The 19,890-nt window shown below is 30.6% G+C and overlaps 1 protein-coding gene across 2 annotated transcripts; it reads right to left on the minus strand.

Moving 5' to 3' along the window:
• Nucleotides 1–7,725: 7,725 nt before the first annotated feature.
• Nucleotides 7,726–15,894, minus strand: LOC134712713 (uncharacterized). Of its 2 annotated transcripts, none has more exons than XM_063574535.1 (4): nucleotides 15,722–15,894; nucleotides 11,019–11,124; nucleotides 9,352–9,428; nucleotides 7,726–8,920 (listed from the first exon to the last, which is right to left on the minus strand). In XM_063574535.1, the coding sequence occupies exons 1-4, from the start codon at nucleotides 15,786–15,788 to the stop codon at nucleotides 8,745–8,747; spliced, it is 426 nt and encodes a 141-aa protein (XP_063430605.1). In that variant the 5' UTR covers nucleotides 15,789–15,894; the 3' UTR covers nucleotides 7,726–8,744. The 2 variants fall into 2 exon arrangements, with proteins under 2 accessions (XP_063430605.1, XP_063430604.1); XM_063574534.1 differs by lacking the exon at nucleotides 15,722–15,894 and adding an exon at nucleotides 13,802–13,965.
• Nucleotides 15,895–19,890: the final 3,996 nt, after the last annotated feature.

Genomic DNA, 19,890 nt, shown 5'->3' on the forward strand with positions numbered 1-19,890 from the left:
ACAAGATGAAAAATCTTCAATCAAGTAGTTCCGCGTTCCCTAAAACAAGCAGTTGACAGAATGTAAAAAAAATTAATAGTCAAATGAATTCACATATATAACAAGTTTTGGAGTTTATCAATGTTTCTCGGGAACAAGAAGTACGTGGGTCGACTGTAATGTCGATATGCAATATAATACGTTAAATGTTGAATAAGTCAATTGCATGTAAAACTTAACTGTACATGAAATCAGTCGTCCGTAAGCTTGTATTCAAAATAAATATATTTGTGTAAATAAGAACTGTATGATTGAACCGTTTTCTTTGCAGTAGAATCGCAAATGTTTTAATTAATATATGACCTTTGTTTAAATGTGTAGTGTTTTGTGACTGAATATTGATAATGAGATGTATTCGTATTATGTCTTTAAGACTTGTCCGAGTAAAGATAAAAGCGGAAATGACTTTCTTTGCTCTTTATGAATGGTCAAAGAATAGTCTCCATCGTTTTTAAATGACAGCTAATATCAATATCGTGAAAAAAACAAGCCACCCAAAAGTACATGAGATTTTATAACTTTAATTTCTCACAGGTCAACCCACTAAATTATAAACAAAGACTAACAAAGATGTCGATTCTAGAAGAAGAAGAATTTTTTTTTTAAAGGAACAGTTTTTAAGGGCCTGCAAGCTTTCAATTTCATGAAATAATTCAATTGTCTAAACAGCAAAAAAATACCTTTAAGGTAGATTGATGGTATACCGCCATCTTGGATTGTACAATCACAGTACAAAATCGGTCTAGTTATTTGCCTAAATCTGCAATTTAGAGACAGATTTGCAATTCAATAGTTAGACTGTTTTTTTCTATTTGAAGAAAACATGTTAATTTATCGTATTATACAAAATATTTTAACAAATTTCATTTTTGTTGGTTTTAAATTCATTTTTTTTCAAATGAGCCATTTAAGGGGAGATCACTCTCTTGGTACAAAATTTATACAGGACTAATAGGGAATTTTTTTATTTTCACTTGTAGCAAGAAAACAAGTTCGGTGACACCATGTTTTCTTTTTACTTTCTTAAAACATATTTATTTCAAAATTCTATCTCATCGAATTTTTTTTATGCACACTTATGTGTTTTTTCATGAACAACCTAACCAAATTTTGGCAATTTTCAACGACTCATTGCTTGAAAAATGGCACGGTGACCCATACTTTTTATTAAATTTTTGAAAAGAGCATAGTAAAATCTTCATTTTGGCAAATTATAAAAAAATTCTGTCTCAAAAAATATATACTTGTGATCTACCTTAAGTAGAATGTTTGTTTGTATGTATTCTTACCATAAGTATAATTACCAAAATAGCAAAATATTTAAAAAAAATGGACAGCTTTTGCAAAAATTTATGTGCACCCATCTTACACAAGTCTTATATATTATTTACAGTCATCGTGGTCATTTTGATTAGTCGCTTGCATCATTAGCGGATACAATTCGTTAAAAGAAAGACAATTATAGAAATTAATACTTATAAATTTCGTTCTTTGAAAACGCATCTCCGGAGTTACCTTTCACAGGAACACTAAAACGCTGAGAATAATACAGGTCAACATTTTCCTGATCAGCACAGTGACTCAGAAGATGGAGACGTTTTATATATATTAGAACTAAATAGTAACAAAAACGACACCACTAGATGTGAGGTTAAAGAAATGGGAAAAAAATAGATAATTCATATTTACCTTTAATTTTCACAATAGCCTGGAGTAAAATTGTCGAAAAAACATTGATGTACAATATATATTTCATTTTGATTTTTGTTAATTGTCAACAGTGCGCCTTTTAATCGATTGTTAAATACTTTTGAAATGGTCTCGTAACCTAAAAAAAGTGTTGAGAAGCAACATCACCTGATGATATTCACGCTATGTAGACACATAGGGTTAAATTGAAGTCGGGACAAATGCACTGCTGCTACTATCAACAATTAGATCTTTTCTCAATGATATGAGACTATCTTGATTAAAGCTTTTGATACATGGTTACATAAAAAAAGAATAGGCGAACTTGCTGCATACCATTTATTTTTTTAAGAACGTAACTATTGATAAATGTTTCAGAAATTAATATTTTTTTTAGTGTTGCCATTTCTAAAAAAAAGTACAACAAAATTAATAAATTTGAAAGAATAAAGGGGACATCTGTAAAAACTGACATAATTATACGCTATCTTTCAATGGAACAAGAAGGAAATACTGCCGTATTCCTCACTTGGTACTTACATTTCCGAGAAAAATGAAGGGTAAAACTTTGTTTTATAGCTAGCTAAACCTCTCACTTATATGACAGTTGTTTATATTTCTGTTATATATAAACAGAGAAAATAAGATAAAAAATATTTGGAAAGCAACTTAAACAAACATAATAACATTATGTGTAAATATTTATCATTTTTAAAAAGATTAGCGAATAATATTGCCAAATCCACCCAAAGATTTGCTCAAAAATGACTCCTTTATTTATTGTTAGTTATATTTTCATTCAAAGGAAAGAAAGAACTTTTAATACGTCTGTGCGCTGCAACATAGGATTCACTTCTCGTCATATTTAAGCAAAGACTATCATTCATAATGTTAAAATGCAAATAAATCCGAGTAAATGGTGATAGGCTGATTTCAAAAGTGGCAATAGGTTTTGTAAACAGTAGGAAACAGTAACACGTATTATTAACGAAAGATTACATATTTATATCAAAACCAATTTTGAAAGATTTGAACAATGATAGAAATAAACTTATCATAGATACCAGGATCAAAATTTTATATAAACGACAGACGCGCGTGTCGTCTAAAAAAGACTCATCGGTGACGCTCGAATAAAAAAATGTTTAAAAGACCAAATAGAAACAAAGCGAATGGTATTTATTGAGAATTCATGTGTTTGATATCAGATGACGATACTTCATAACATGAACTGTCAGACTTATAATAGCACTATTCAACAGCGATACACTACTCTAGCTGTTTAGACGAGGCGTCATTCCATGTACGCAAATATCATCAAATGATAGACTTTTGAAATTCTGTTAAAACGAAATCTGTGGAACACGAAATGATACGAACTTCATCTGAAATCACTTTAAATCATTTATGACGTGTGCCAGAATAAACACAGACTATATTTATTGCGCTTATGAACTTTAAACACATCCCAACTTTTTTACCTTACACATTGAATAGATTTATTCTAAGAGAATTTTTTATGAGATTATAACTAGCAAGCAACTTTTCTTTAACCATAATTTCTATTTCTTTATACACATATTTTTTTTCATTGTAATTTTCATTTTTTTTTTCATTGTACATAGGTGACTATACGTGTAAATCTTCCTTTGTCAATTTCTTTTTAAAAGATAAAACCAATCGTCAATTTTATTTACAATTTCATCATGATATTGGCATTTGTATAAAGATTATTACTTTTGTCAGATGTGAAATATTTTATACCGTTATTAAAGAAGTGCTTATAAATAATTTATTAATCATATATGTTTTATTTTTTTATGATAGTGTCTCGTAATACTATATAGGCTGGGTATTGGTCATTGTTGTAGCGGTTTTGTGTATTGAAAATGTACAATAAGTTGTTTAATAGATCAATATGTGACACTTTAATTAAAATAATCATTATCTAATCTATTTATCTTATCTTTATGCTTTAAACTATTTACGTAGATGAAATATATATTTGGAGAAGATATTTGAATGGGCACATGACATTTGCGCCGATTTAAAAATAAATTGCGATCTTGTATTTGAGCCCATTTCAAATATTTGCGATCTTTCATTTGCGCCGATTGTTACAGGTAAATAACAGTTGAATGTTATTTTTCATTTATCATAAAAGCAAGTATAACATGAATACAAGAGTGAACATTACAAGTGAGGAATATGTGTAGCATTTACATACTTGGCAAGAACAGTTTTTGATTCATCGTATACCGTTTTTATAGATTTTAATGTTTTGAATGCTGTAACTTTGAGATATAAGGGGTTGTAAACAGAGTTATCCTACTCGAAATCCTACATCCCTCTCCATGGTGGTCATGGGACAACAGCTATATTCATGTTTTAATTGACAATACTTATATGTACAACTGACTAACGGAAGATCAAAATCAAATGATAAAACACATTTAACAAATGGACAACAACTGTCATATTCCTGACTTGATATATGCATTTTCAAACGTAGAAAATGGTGTGGAAATGTTCTTTTTGTAAAATAGAACAGGAAGACCATTTAGATTTCTTTATTACATTTCAGATTTTGGAATATTTTTTTTAAAGTAGGTACACAATCGTCTAACAAAATTATTTTGAAATAATACATCAATAAAACACATAATATTTTGATATCAAATACTGGATCATGTGTATTACGGTTGTAAGTTTATGTTTTAGTTTTAAGTTTTTATATTTGCAAGTCATGCTATTTTGCAAACCAAATATAGAAATTCGAAATGTATATTTTTTCTGTATGAATGAGAAGAAAAACGGTCTCTAGAAATATTTTTTTCATCAATACAAAACCTTTTTTATAAAAAAAAAAACTAAATAAAAATATCTTACTTTTAAAGTGTTTAATGCATTTTTAAGGGTTTCATTCTAAGTATTTCCTGGATACTAACAAAATATCTCGATCAAAGGAATTCTTTACTAGAGCTTATACAATGAAGTATAATTATACCAAGCAATATGAAACTATAAAATATGTATTTGTTGTTAAAACAATTGATTACAAAAAATATGAAAATGTTGGGTTTTTTTACTCTAATGTGTCGAAAGCGCCTTTCTTGATTTAGCTTCATCAGCATATTTTGAGACCAACTATTTGAAAGCCAATGATGTAAAAGAACTGACACAACTGAAGAGTTGTGTGACATAAATAGTAGCAAATTCCATAAAATGTTAAAAAAAATCATCATAGATACCATGATTTGAAATGGGACGCTAGACGCGCGCTCTTTTACAAACGACTCATTACCTGCACAAGAAGCTCAACTATTAATGGGCGGGTTGAAAACCCTAGTATCTTTATGATTTTCAAATTGGTAAAGGGACAATTTTTTAACAGTTTATTGTAAATCATATAAGTACTGAAGTAATGATTACTGAGCTGATGGTAACATAGTTGCATATATATATATATCTTGCACTTAATAATATTTAAGACAGACAGCTAGATACCATAAACATACTACGTATACACAAGCCAGAGTCTGAGCTTGATTTGCTATATGATATAAAAACTAAACTGACGAAAAAATGTCATTTATTCAAAATCATAAAATGCAAAAAGTACATTTTGCAAATAAAACATTTGACATAAAAATTCATATTTAATATGAAATAATAATATATAATTACTACGAAATTACATCAACTAATATCATGTCAATTGAATAAATGACAAAGAATAGCAAAGGTGGGGAGAAAAACCTGCCCCATAAATAAACATACATACATATCTACTTCAAAAGATAAAATAAAGGGCGGTATGTGGGTGGGAATTTTGAACAAATTGTTTGATAAGAATCACAAGTTAACTCATCAAATACTGATGATAAAAGGAAGTGACCACAATGCACTTACACGTGAACTCGTGCTGACCGGCAATGTTATTGACCAATAAGAAAGATGATATCCGGTCATGCATTGGACATAAAAGAAATTTCTCTGCACGTGAAAACAAGTTATCTAATTTCAACAATTTATCGTTTAATTAAGTAGGACACTCTGACCCTTTGACCAGACTAGAGACATTATACATTTACAGTAATAATAGCTCACTCTTTTATTTAAGTCGGTTAGTAATAACCAATTAAACAGAATTATCTTCTCTGCTGTCTTAAATTATTTTATTCCGCTTAATTTTCAATTAGCAAATAAAACTGGTTATAAATGTTATAATCCCACTATCCGACAAAACCATGATGCCAGATAATCATTTACCTAGCATTGATGATACAGATACCAATTGGCTTTGATTAATATTAAATATGAAACCAAAAACATAATGATGATGTATACCTTAGTATTCGGAACATTAATTAACTTTCAATGAACATTATAAAAAAGAAGATGTGCTATGATTGCCAATGAGACAACTATCCACAAAAGACCAAAATGACACAAACATTAACAACTATCGTTCCTCGCCATGTGTATGTATAGCAGAACCTCTAGTACAGAACCACACTTTACGATCACCAGACTCTATTTTCATTAAAAGATATTTTGTAAATTGACCAATACCATCTTAAACTTACACCGATGTGCATATAGACATTATTTGTTCTCGTATATTATTACATGAAGTTCTATGTCACTCTGTTTTATTTTAAAAGTTATATGGTTTAGTCTCGAAATATTGATGCTATTGTCATGTCAAATGTTTATGCCTTTTCCCTTTGTCGCAATTAATATGAATAAAATAGTCTTCTTTGTTTTGTTGTAAAATAAATTATATGTAATCCAGCATGTATTTTTATTTTACCATTTGTAATGAAAACAAAGAGACATTTAGGTATGCGTAGTAAGACAAAAAAAACATAAGTTAAAAACAAATGAGTTATCTTCTTTACATTAATTCATCAATAAATATATATTTCAATACATATCAACATCCAGGATTTTAAACTGGCTTGATAAATCTGACAGAAAAAAAAGAAGATAAAATAAAATTCAGAACAAGACGGACATCATCATGGTAAAAAAGAATCAGACATGTATTTGGTTATTGATAAACTGATAAGATGTTGTGTATGAAACAAGGTGATTCGTAATGGCAACAGTTCTTGTACTATAAGTGACACCAGTTATGTTTTTTAGTAAAAGTCTTATACGCATTGATTGTGTCATAATTGTGGAAAGGGGACGAGATTGTGATAACAAGTAGAACATATGCGTAGTAATCTGTAATGTAGATTTGACATAAAAGAGGGAGGAAAGATACCAGAGAGATAGTCAAACTCATAGATCGAAAATAAACATGAACCCAACAAATGGTCCGGATGGGTGAGCAGATCCTGATCCACATGTGGCAACCGTAGTGTTTCTCGTGTTATTAAAAAACATGTAAAATAATCTAATTTGGTAGGTCACATTCGGGATGATAACTCTCGCCATTCTCTGTTCGTTATAAATTTTCGAAATATAAACCTTGATTCACTAATATCATTGTAACCGGTAACTCCCTTCATCTACACGGACATAATGGTAAGACACACTAATACTTGAATATCGTATTACCTAAGTTAGTTGATGTTCAGTGTTTGTCGTTTATTGATGTGGTTCATAAATGTTTCTCGTTTCTTGTTTTCTATATAGACTATACCGTTGGTTTTCGCGTTTGAATGGTTAACACACGTATTTTTTTGTGGTCCAATAATAGCTTACGTTTCAGTGTGAGCCGAGGCTCCGTGTTGAAGACCGTACTTTTGCCTATAACGGTTTACTTTTACAAAATATTACTTGGATGGAGAGTTGTTTCAATGGCACTCATATCACATCTTCTTATATCTAGATATATTTCCTTGCTTTATCCTTTTGTGATATGAAGCTAGTTCTGTTTTCTTAAAGACACACACTCGCGGGTTTACTATGTATCATAATAGTAAAACAATCATTGTTAAAATTCAAACTCAAAACTACCACATAAATACAAAGATGTTATAGTTATTGATAATATATTTTTAATAAGAAATATACATAATACTATGTTCGATTTATGATTCAATGAACATATGCACATAAAATATAACAATGCGTAGAATATAGTTACGAGAGAAGGCGAAACAAATACAAATGGAAAATCTTCCATATATTATATGGAATCAATAAAAGATTTTCAAAGACGTATAATTTGACTATTGAACAAAGGGTTCATATGTTATACATACATTCAAAAAGAAATTGTAAAAATAACCTTCGAAACTTAAAATTCGCTTTTACTATTTTGTCTTTAAGAATGCATCTCAATGAAAACTGTAAGTGATCACTGTGACTAACAACACTTAAATATTGGTTAAACATTTGAAATAAAAGGATAATAATCATTAAACGTAATCTCCACTGGCATAATCAAAACCTCAAATGGCAATCCCCCTATCATCATGAAAAACTCATAACACGCCAAGACCCCTTATATTATAAAAACCGGCTACTACGTCAAGACCTCCTTCAATGAAAACTCCGTAATACGCTTAGACGCCTATAATAATGAAAAAAACCTTATACACCAAGTATCATATCATAATTAAAACCCTAAAACGGTCCGGCTCCTTCCATTAAGAAAAAAAAGTATATTATTTTTAAAATTAACATATAATCAAAGATCAAAATGCTTCTCACAAATCGATTGGTTTGATACAAAGACTCGTCTATTTTCGTCTATTTCCGTATTATTTGTTTAATTGTCTGCATTGTTTTCATAAAAATTGTGTTTAACAAGTAAGTTGAGTGGTTCAATTTGTTGCAGTGAAAGTTAACAGTCGACGATAACACATAATAAGTACAGCTAAAAGTACCTCTAAAGCAGAAATGGTAAGTTAAATACATTGAATTCATAGATTAAGACACAGTATTTTTAAAATAAGGTGATGAGTTTGAATAGCATTAAGTTAAGCAGCAGGAAACTTTGTTAAAAAAGCTTCTTTTTGTTAAAATAGAATGATAACATTTTGATATGTCGTAATTTAGTATTTTGGAGCTGGGTACGCCGGAGGGTAACCTGGCTGTTGTGGATTTGGTGCTCCCGGGTATCCAGATTGTGGATATGTTTGACCAGATTGTGGATATGTTTGTCCAGACTGTGCTGCAACTGTTTGTGCGCCACCCTGTGTTTGTAAAACTGTTCCGGCGTTGTTACGACCTGTGAAAGAGATACGTCAAATAAGTTTCTATCTTCCTTGCTCTTTCCTACACCAATGCAATATGTATTGTTCACATCAAAGTGTATAAGAACTAAAATCTCACAACTTAAAAACTATTATACATCAAAGTTGACACAACATTTATTTATGAGGTGATATCAAAACAAATGCATTATTTGAGGGTGTTATTCGTACATTAAAGTTAGTTTTCTAGTTTCTTATTTGAACAATGAATTCGTAATATTTTTAAGTTACTGTGAATTTAGAAACAAAATGATACAAAAGCTTTTTCATCCACTCTTCTTATGATTTGATTGGCTAGTATAACAATAAAGTATCTCTATTTGTATAATCTTTTTTATGAATCTGGGGAAAAAACTCATTATTGGAAAGGTTCTATTAAAACTGACAACAAGAGTTGTTTACTTACGTCTTACACAGGCACAAACCACTCCAATGAAGATTCCTACGCAAACCAGGCAACCAATCACGATTCCAACAATCAGCCTAATGGAAATTAAAAGAATTAAAATGATAACGACAAATCAACAACAAAACACCACATCTTCCTAAATCTTTACACAACGACCAATCAGTATCAGTTGATATATCATATGTCCAGGTACAAAGCTACAAGTATAAAATGACCCATCAATATCAGTTGACATAGCATGTGTCCGCATATATATATATACTCAAATAACATGAAAATATAATATAATTGAATTATTTTATATGAATTAATTTTTTACAATACGAGTCGTCTTGATTACTGGTCAACAAGACTGTAACCTAGTCTCCATCTAAGAGTAAATATCATTAATGTATATGTCATTAGATTATAATTACTGTATGGCTTTCCTTAACGCGAGTTTTGGTTACACCCGCAGATACTATTCTATAAAGATCAAATGATATAAACTCGACCAGTGTAAAATATTTCAAACCAAATGAGAAATGTTATCTGATTTACAAACAAAAAAATACACAGTGCACAGCAACAAAACAATATGTGGTGTACTTGTCAAAAAATTAACTATCAACTAAAGACCAAGTGTCGTTGATGTTTGCAACTTATAACATAATGACCTCCAACATGGAGAATCGGCTAAAATCGAATAGCAAGGTATATCGAAACACACAATTACTTGTGTAAACAATTCAAAAGAGAAAGACAACGGCATGATTTTTAACAAAAAAATAAACGAAAAACTAATAGGAACACAGCAAAACAAAAACTATTGCTTGAACCATATTCCCGTTACGTCATCGCTCCACAGCGTGTCATATTCCATTGCACTTTAGTATGTCATACCGTTACACTATATCATGTCATCTCATAGCAATACAAAAATCGCACTTTAGCATGTGACACCAATGCACTTTAACGTGGACCAATGCATTTTATCGTCACCATCGCAAATTAGATTACCTACACTTATAAAATAATCGTATTGGATAGTTATAAAACACTTTCGAATTTAAACACACATGGAACGACAAATGTCAACAGAATATAAGTCCGGGTACATAACGATAACTATTCATTGAAGAAACAGAAAAGACATTTAGTTTAAGTTTACACGGGAAAATATGTTATGACAAAAACATCTCATATGACCTATCATAAGTCATATTACCAACAGACAATCAATAATTAACATATTCGTATCAGTTGATACCATTAGCCACTTTTTAAGTTTCCGAACAGACGACTTGATAACACAAATTTACGAGCCCAATACCTAGAAATGTGTATTACACGAGTACAAGCTTTACTCACACAGTACTGAGACAAAATATCCTTGACAGTACACATTTTCACTCATCCAGCGCAGAGACATATTTAACTTTGTGCGTATACATATCCATCTTTATAGTACAAGCTTTACTCACACAGTTCTGAGACATGTTGATGTCTTAGTATAGAAGTATCTTTCTTCGTAGTACAAGATTTACTCATCAAGTACTAAGACAATTTTATGTCTAATTATAGAAATATCTTAGTTGGTAGTATAAGAATTACTCACCAAGTACTGAGACATGTTGGTGTCCTAGTATAGAAATATATTTGTTGGTAGTATGAGATTTACTCACCCAGTACTAAGACATGTTGATGTCCCCGTACAGACATAGCCATCAGGACAGCACCATATAGTTCCACTGCAGTGATGATACCCAGAATAACACAAATCTCCATACCCTGAAAATATAGACAGTTTCAATACAAAATTACTTTAACAGTACATTGTTAAAGAATCTTTCATATTAAACAGCCTGTTACCTTCAGCTTGCATTATTGAAGAATGACTAAGATGTTTATTTATTTTGAAAAAACGTGATCTATGTGGAATATGGAGTTACACCACGTCATAATGGGGTTCACGTCACATCACAAGAAAGTGTCGCGCTTTACGACTAGTTATGGCCAAGCACCTTGCAGTGCATAAAAAAATCACATTCACTTCTTTCAATAAGGCGCCATGTCGAGCAGATTTATTTATGTTTTGGGAGTTATCTCTACAATAAATTTAGAAATCATAACAACTAAAAAAATAACAAAAACGAGACATACAAATTCAACAAAGTACATCGAACTGAAAATAATTAGAAGCTATGATATGTTTTATACCTATTGATGTCAACCCTTCTACTGCTTCAAAATATGTCACATAAAACACAACAATCTGACTGCGCTCTAACATATCACCACTTCTAAACAGATAACCCCATACTAGATAAGGGCGTCAATAAGATCATGTGCCTGACATCGCCCATGAAAAAAAACTTATTAAGTGTACAAGACATATATCTATCCGGTGTTGTCAATCATTTTTTAAACATCCCTAAACATTGGAAAGGTCCAAGATGATTTGGCGTCAAACAAGTATATTTGCAGCATTCAAAGAAGGCGACAAACACGATCCTATAAACTATTGCCCAATTTCTTTAACGTGCATCTGCAGCAAACCTGTCGTAACATGCTGTAAAAATGAAACGTCGGAAAAATATAAAATTCTATGCAACTTAAGACAAGGTTTTTGATCACCTCACAGGGGCGTTGAATATTTAGGGATATAATAATATGGTTGATTATATTAACTTGTCTTGAGTAGGCATTCAGAGGTCAGTGTGTCCTCTTACGTAATTTTCTGGTCCACCACTGAAACAGTTAACTGTGAAATTGAGCTAATATAATTTATTCATGACCTTTTGGTGTGCGCTAATTGAAACTTTAGTCTTAGATACTTATTTGCTTTTAGCTTTGGACTAGCGGTCAGTAAATGCGAGTACTAACAGACCTGTACTGTGTTTTTTTGTTGTTGTCATGATGTATAAATACCCTGTCACGTTCTGTCTGTGATTTTGTGATTCGGTGAGCAACGCCCTTATCAAACATTTGATTCATAGGTTGTACTGTTGCATCGGAGTAACAGGTTAGGGGAATGTTGGTGTATGTGCAAGTTCATGAATCTGTGATTACGTGGTTGTCTTCTATAGTATATACTATTTTCGTTCATTGCTTTGTTTTACATAAATCAGGTCGTTAGTTTTTTTGTTTTCATTGTTTTACATTTGTCATTTTGTGGTCTTTTATAGCTGACTGTGGATAATGAGCATTGCTCATTGGTTAAATGCTGAATGGTGACTTATATTTGTTAGGCTTTATGTCATTTGGTCTCTAGTGTAGAGTTACCTTATTTCAATTTTACATCATCTTCCTACTTATATATTTTGTTTATTTGCAAAGCTTTTAAAACCTTTTAAGTTATTTAGACTTCCGCATTTACAAAATGATAATATCTTCAATCAAAATCGTTCCGCGTTCCCGAATCAAGCAGTTGCTAGAAGTGTGTAAAAACATAGTCATAATAATGATTTTAAATATAAATGAAGTTAATTTGGAGCTTCGACTATGTCACATTTCGAGCCTACAATAAATAAAATTAAATGTTGAATAAAAAAAAGTCAACAGCATGTAAAACTTTAATTACTGTACATGAAATCAGTCGTCCGTTTTCTGGTATTCAAAAGAAATATATCTGCATGGATAATTGAATACTATATGATTGAACCCTCGTCTTTGAATTAGAATCACAAATATTTTAATTAATACATTACTATTTCTGTATTCAATGTTTAAATGGGGAAATTCTAAACAATGTGTTTTGTGACTGAATTTTAATATTGACATGACCGACTTTGATTGGAGCTGAAATTAATTTCTTTGTTATTTAGGAGTGATAAAAGAAGAGTCTACATCTCTGTCTAACATTCTAATGACGAATTATATATTTCACGTAAAAAGCAAAACACAAAAAGTAAATGAGCTTTTATAAATATAATTCCCTAAAGGATAACATACTAAGATATAAACAAACACTAAAAAAAGACGCAGTTTCTAACTAGAAACAGGAACACTAATCTTATAACTGACATTCAGTTATAACAATAGTTATCAAAGGTACCATGATTATAATTTAGTACGCCAGACGGATTAAAAGAGAACATTTTTGTTTAGAGATTACAACAGATCTTGAATTAGAAGGCAGTCATTTTCATGAAATTTATTCAGTTTTTACCTCATTTTTGAGAATGTTTATGCGTATGAATTTATATCATAAGTATCTTAAAAAGGTATCAAAACTTTTTTTTTTAAATGGAAATAAACATTGTATACATTTTGTTCGTCAAAAGCGCATGTCTAGATTAACCTTCCACAGCAACACTCACCTAATACATATTTTAACTGAAACAGCCCTGTGACTTCAAATTGTGTGGATTTTTGATTTATCGAGTAAAGATAAATACTAAGAAGAATGACACCACCACATTGAAGCTCAACGAAAAGGGGAAAATTATATATTATTAATATTTACCTGTAATTTTCACAATAGCCTGAAGTAAAATTGTTGAAAAAATGCTGATGCACAATATATATTTCATTTTGATTTTTGTTGATAGTTAATAGTGCGCCTTATTCTTTAAATTGGTCTCCGAATCACAAAACAGTAAATCGGAAAGCAGTATCACGTGATGTTTATCTTATTAACGCTATGTAGACACAGTGGGTTTAATAGAAGTCGGTACATATGCACTGCTACTGTAAAAGTTGGGTTTCATTTTATTTTCTCAATTTTAGGTATGGAGGTTAGAGGGAAAATGACAGAATTGTTTTATACCTTGCTAAAACGTAGAGTCAATAAAGCTACAGGTTGTGAAAATTTGAAACCGTTTTCATGGAAAAATCATTATGAGAATAGAAAGAAAACAATATGAAACTGTTTTGAAAAAATATCTTGTAACATGGTTACAGAAAGAAAAAAAGAGTCGCCGAACTCTTTACAGAGAGTAAAAGTTGTAAGAGTGTAGACATTTCTTAAAAAATTAAAATAGAAAACTGAACAACAATGGAATAAAAACGAAGGAATAAAAAAACTACTTCTATATATTAACTTTGTACAGGCATTTTCCGAAGTAGATGGATGGGTTATAAATTCTATTTCTTTATATATTTTTCTTCATTTTACATTAGGTTACTGTGATAGTCTCCATTTTTAGTATACCGCATGTTTAATTACAAAAATATTTATTTTAAAAGATAAATTCAATTGACAATTGTATTTACTATATCATCACACTATTGGCATATGTATAAAGATTCTCTTTTTTTTAATGTTAAATATCATAAACCGTTATTCAAGGCGTGCTTGTCAATGATTTATTAATCATATATTTTATTTATATTTGTATGAAACTAATTAATAGACTATATCTTATCTATCTGTCAGTCTTATCTTTATAAAAATGCTTTAGAATAATTTAGTAGATAAAATATATTTACTATCCCAATTAGAATCGAGATTTGTACAATATATCTAAATATGTACGCACGAAATATTTCATTTGTAAATAAGAAAATAAGAAATTTCAAACTGAGACCTGCTACTGTAAAGTTTGTTTTTCCTAAAAATCAGCTTCTATTAGAATAGGAAATTTTTTGTAGATACTTTTATTAATGCTATTTTTGTAAAATGGAATAGGCATATCATTTACATTTCTTTATTACATGTTAATTTTTTAAAGATTTATAAGAGTAGGTATGCCATTGTCTAACCGATAAATCAATTTTAAAACCGGATATCAAACAAGAATATAATATTTGGATACAAAATATTAGATCATGGGTAGAATGGCTGTAAATTGATTTTTTTCGAGTCTGTTTTTGCATTTACAACAATTATGTTTCCAGAAGAGAAATTCGTAAAAAAATATATTACAACAAATAAAATAAACAAATATAAGGTGGAAAATTCCTTATTTCGTTTCTTGATATCGAATTATAACCGCTTAGATCATTTTAAAATTCGTGAAAATGATTTAATGGCCATGATTGTGGTAATGTAAGTTAATCGTTGGAATTTGTAAAACAGTAGAAAACTTAAAAACTAAATGCATATGGTTTTAAAAGAAGCATATTGAATACTACGATTGACTTTGGACAGACAACAGACACGAAAAAAAGGAAGGATACCGTGTCATACAGACACGATATAGCAGCTAGAAATGGCGAAAAAAGTATATAAGTCATATAAAACTGTAATTACCACAAAAGCATAAACAAAAATAATTGATGTCGGAAACATTAATTTGTACAACATAAGTAGTAACGTTGTTTCAGAAGATAAGATATACGTTTAGTATTACTATCGAAGTGAGAATCGACATTTAATTGATTAACGGATGACATCGACCCTATTTCGGAGTAAAAAAAGGAAACATATGACATTTATATTTACCTGTTATTTTCACAATAACTTGAAGTAAAACCGTTGAAATAATGCTGATGCACAATATATATTTCATTTTACTTTCTATCAACTGTTCACAGTACACCTTTAAAATCGATCGTCACATATTTTTGCAAGGTGTCCCAAGAATTCTAAAAGATATCAGAAACAAACATCACGTGGTTTAGATCAGACGCACGCTTAGTTGACATACATATTTGACCCGTGGTCGAACACTTGCACTGCTGTCAAAACTAAACTGTTTGACTTTTTATCTTTTTAAAGGTATAAGATGGGAAATAGTAAACAATAACAGATTTTCATAAATTTTCGGTTTTCCCATGCATAGATTACTAAGCCGTATTGGCACAACTTTTTTGGGAATTTCGAATCCTCAATGTTCTTCAACTTTGTACTTGTAAGGCTTTATAAATATTTTGATATGAGCGTCACTGATGCGTTTTATGTAGACGAAACGCGCTTCTGACGTACTAAATTATAATCCTTGTACCTTTGATAACTATTTACACCACTGGATCAATGCCACTGCTGGTGGACGTTTCGTCCCCGAGGGTATCACCAGTCTAGTAGTCACTCGAGAGTAGTCAACACTTCGGTGTTGACATGAATATCAATAATTCGGTCATTTTTATGAATTTCCTGTTTACAAAACTTTGAATTATTCGAAAAACTAAGGATTTTCTTATCCCGGGCATAGATTGCAAGTTATCGATATCCTTTAACTCTACTTTCCGCTATATAGATGATGTTCTTTCACTATATAATTCAAAATTCAGTGACTATGTTGAACGCAGCTATCCAATCGAACTAGAGATAAAGGATACTACAGATACAGTTAAGTCGGCCAGATATCTTGACTTACATCTAGAAATTGACAATGAGTGTCGGTTGAAATCAAAACTCTTGCATTTCCTATTATGATTGTCCTGATAGAGGGTTGCTGCTCACAAGGAAGCTATTAAAACAAGTGTTCCATATGGTGAAGTTGAAATCATCCCTTCGTAAATAATACGGACGCCATCATGCGTTGGTTGACCGTTATGGAATAACCATTGCACAATCGATATCGGGTATGTTCCTTACGTCGTAACTACAATCCCCTTCCCTATCAGGAATGTGACCTACCGAATTAAAAGTTATACTTTAACTAAAACTTAATTTGAAGATTAAAAAAACAAATAAATGTTACTACGTTTATTTTCGATCTTCGTATTTTGCAAAGCTTAAATATTTCAGTAAGGATTATACATGTTGCAACTATTGCTGTTAAATAGATAGACTTTTAAATATTCCATATATTAGAAAATCAAATAATGACTATACTAAACTCCAATGTAAATTAATGAAAAGGAAATCGATAAAAACTGACAAAACAAATGCTCAGCTATACCAACCAACGCAAAGTCTAAACAAACTATCATCTTTAAATATCCAAACATATATGCCTCTAGAACTACTGTAGAAAGATTATTGTCAAGATTTGCTTATGTTGCATAAGAATAAGAATTGATACTCATGACATGCAGATTTCATAGAAATTTTTAACTTAAATCCTGATCTTACAGATAGCTTAACCTAGTTAGCTTAGAATCAAAATAAAAAGTACTTTTCTTTATTAAGATTAAAAATTAAAATTTAAATTTGGAAGATGTCATTTGCGACCCAAGATGGCAAAACCGAACCCTAAATAAAGGCAACAGTGGTATACCGCTGTTCGAAATTCATAAATCGATTGAGAGAAAAATCAAATCCAGGTTACAAACTAAAACTCAGGGAAACGAAATATAAGAGGAAAACTACGACACAACAGAAACACGACATTAAAATGTTACAAACACAGAGACAAACTATAATATAACAATGGCCATTTTCCTGACTTGGTGCAGGACATTTTAAGAAAAAAATTGTGGGTTGAACCTGGTTTTGTGGCATGCCAAACCTCCCTCTGTTATGACAATGTAAAATATAACATTAAAATGACAACATTACATGACAGGACTACAATACAAATAAATGGGAGAACATATAAGACAGAGAAACACACGATTCATAGCTAACATACGGTACCTAAAAACACACCAAAGACTTTTACCTGGGCAACAAGAATTGTAACAAGGTGCTCGGAAAGGTAAGCAGACCATATTCCACGTGTGGCACCCATCGTGTATCTCATGTAAGTACTAATCTTTTGTTGTCTCATTCGACGGAAGGTTATGAATGCATGGCAAATTCGAGATGCTTCAGAAAGGTGAAAGCTGCTACGGATACTTTTTTAACACAGCTATTTGATATTAAACTGAATAAACAGCTGAAATATTTGACAAGACAAACATCGTGTATGAGTTCATTTACTCACTTTTCGACTCACTTTACAACAAACTATTTGGTGTATTACACTATCGTATTTGACGCCTTTTTAAACTGGAACCCTCATTGAGATGGGACATCTAACATCTCATCTAAGGAATTTATAATGCAAAGAATTTAAGTATTTTCCATTTAGTACCCAGGTGTTTTGCATGCACAATCGGGACTGAAACAGAAAACTAATATGATGACGATTTTTCAGTCTTATATTGAAAAAACAACATATTTTTTTGCACTCAATATGTCCTCGGGAAGTAGGTGGATTTAATTGACAATGCGCAATTACACGTCACTCAGTACAGAAGTACAGCTATTTAAAAAAATCAAACCATGTCCTTTGTTATGGAAATACCTGATAAAATATAACTACGCAGTTTTATTAAATTTTAGTTTAAAGTACAACTGAAATTGTGAATTGAGTTTTGGAAAGTGTATTTAATATTTAAGGGGATATTATTGTTAAAACAAAATTTTCTAATGACTTACATGAAAGACAAGAAGAACAATCTTCTTGCAAGCTTCTTAAATTTCAACTTTTCGATTTATTGGTGAAGTGCTGTTTTATCTTCCTTGTTTACAAAACTTACAATTATAAAAAAAAGAAGGATTTTTAATCCCAGAAATAGATTTATACCGAAGCTGTATTTGTCAAAACCTCTCAGAGTATAGATTCTCAATGTTCTTCAACTTCGTACTTAATATTGTCGTTTTAACATTTTCTATTCGAACGTCCTCGATTAGTCTTTTGATTAGAATTTGGAAACAGGTGTATGGCGTTATTTGTCATTGTAATAGCGTGTTATAGTATTATTTGTTTCTGTGAACATGTTAACCTTTACTGTTATTTCCGGTTTTTGATAATATTCTTTTGGCTTTTCGTGATTATGTTATTGTGCTATAGTCATTTTTGGTATTCTTGTCTTTCATGTATTATTACGTTATTACTTTGTCTGACTATAGAGTGTCAATATTTGTTTATATGCCATAATGCTTTGTCTTTGTTGACATAATAGTTTGTTTTATGGTTATTAAGTTTATAGCACAATGTTGACTGCTGTATTCCAATTTTTTTACATTTTACCTTGATGTCTGTTTAGTGTTGATCATGTATTGTTGTCAATATCATGGGATTTTATGCGACTTTCATCATGTTCAAGAATATTATACATTTCCAAGCGAATTTTTAAGATTTTTTTATAAAAACTCTGATAGTTAAAAATTGCTCACCAAGATATAATTTATTATAGCACATGACATCTCGAATGTGTATTTTAATCAAATCATCATAATTTTAGTAAATTGACATAACCTCGGTTTTGAATGTATCAGTGTTATTCAATTGTTAATTTTATTTATCGAATATATATCATGGCCATGCTCGGCATATCAAATTCATTTATATTTTTTTAAAGTCAAAGGTACAAGAACCACAATAGAAAAATAGAGGGAAAAGAAAAAATATGAATGCTATTTTTAAATGGCCATGGACAACAATAAACGCTGACTTATATTGAATTTTATATTAGGTCTAAGGAAATCCTTCTTAAAGTTCACTTACTATGGATATTTTTTTTATCAATTTAAGGTTAAAAAGGTATATTACAAATTATAACATGTATATAAGAGGTTCCCTATTTATACGATTTATCAATGACATATCACGTGTTCTGGTTAATATAAAAAAAAAATGTCCTTCATTCTTGTGAATGACAGTGAGAAGTTTAGCTAGCTATAAAACCACATTTTACATAAGGAAATGCCTGTACCAAGTCAAGTATATAGGAGTTGTG

Source organism: Mytilus trossulus, chromosome 3 (genome assembly GCF_036588685.1).
Source record: "Mytilus trossulus isolate FHL-02 chromosome 3, PNRI_Mtr1.1.1.hap1, whole genome shotgun sequence".
Taxonomy (NCBI): domain Eukaryota; kingdom Metazoa; phylum Mollusca; class Bivalvia; order Mytilida; family Mytilidae; genus Mytilus; species Mytilus trossulus.

Excerpts from the sequence above, each read along its gene's own strand:
- LOC134712713 (XM_063574535.1), bottom strand. The coding sequence starts at position 15,788 with ATGAAATATATATTGTGCATCAGCATTATTTCAACGGTTTTACTTCAA. Across the intron at positions 11,125-15,721 it reads AGTTATTGTGAAAATAACAG|GGTATGGAGATTTGTGTTAT; the intron begins GTAAATATAAAT and ends CTATATTTTCAG. Across the intron at positions 9,429-11,018 it reads TCAACATGTCTTAGTACTGG|GCTGATTGTTGGAATCGTGA; the intron begins GTGAGTAAATCT and ends AATTTCCATTAG.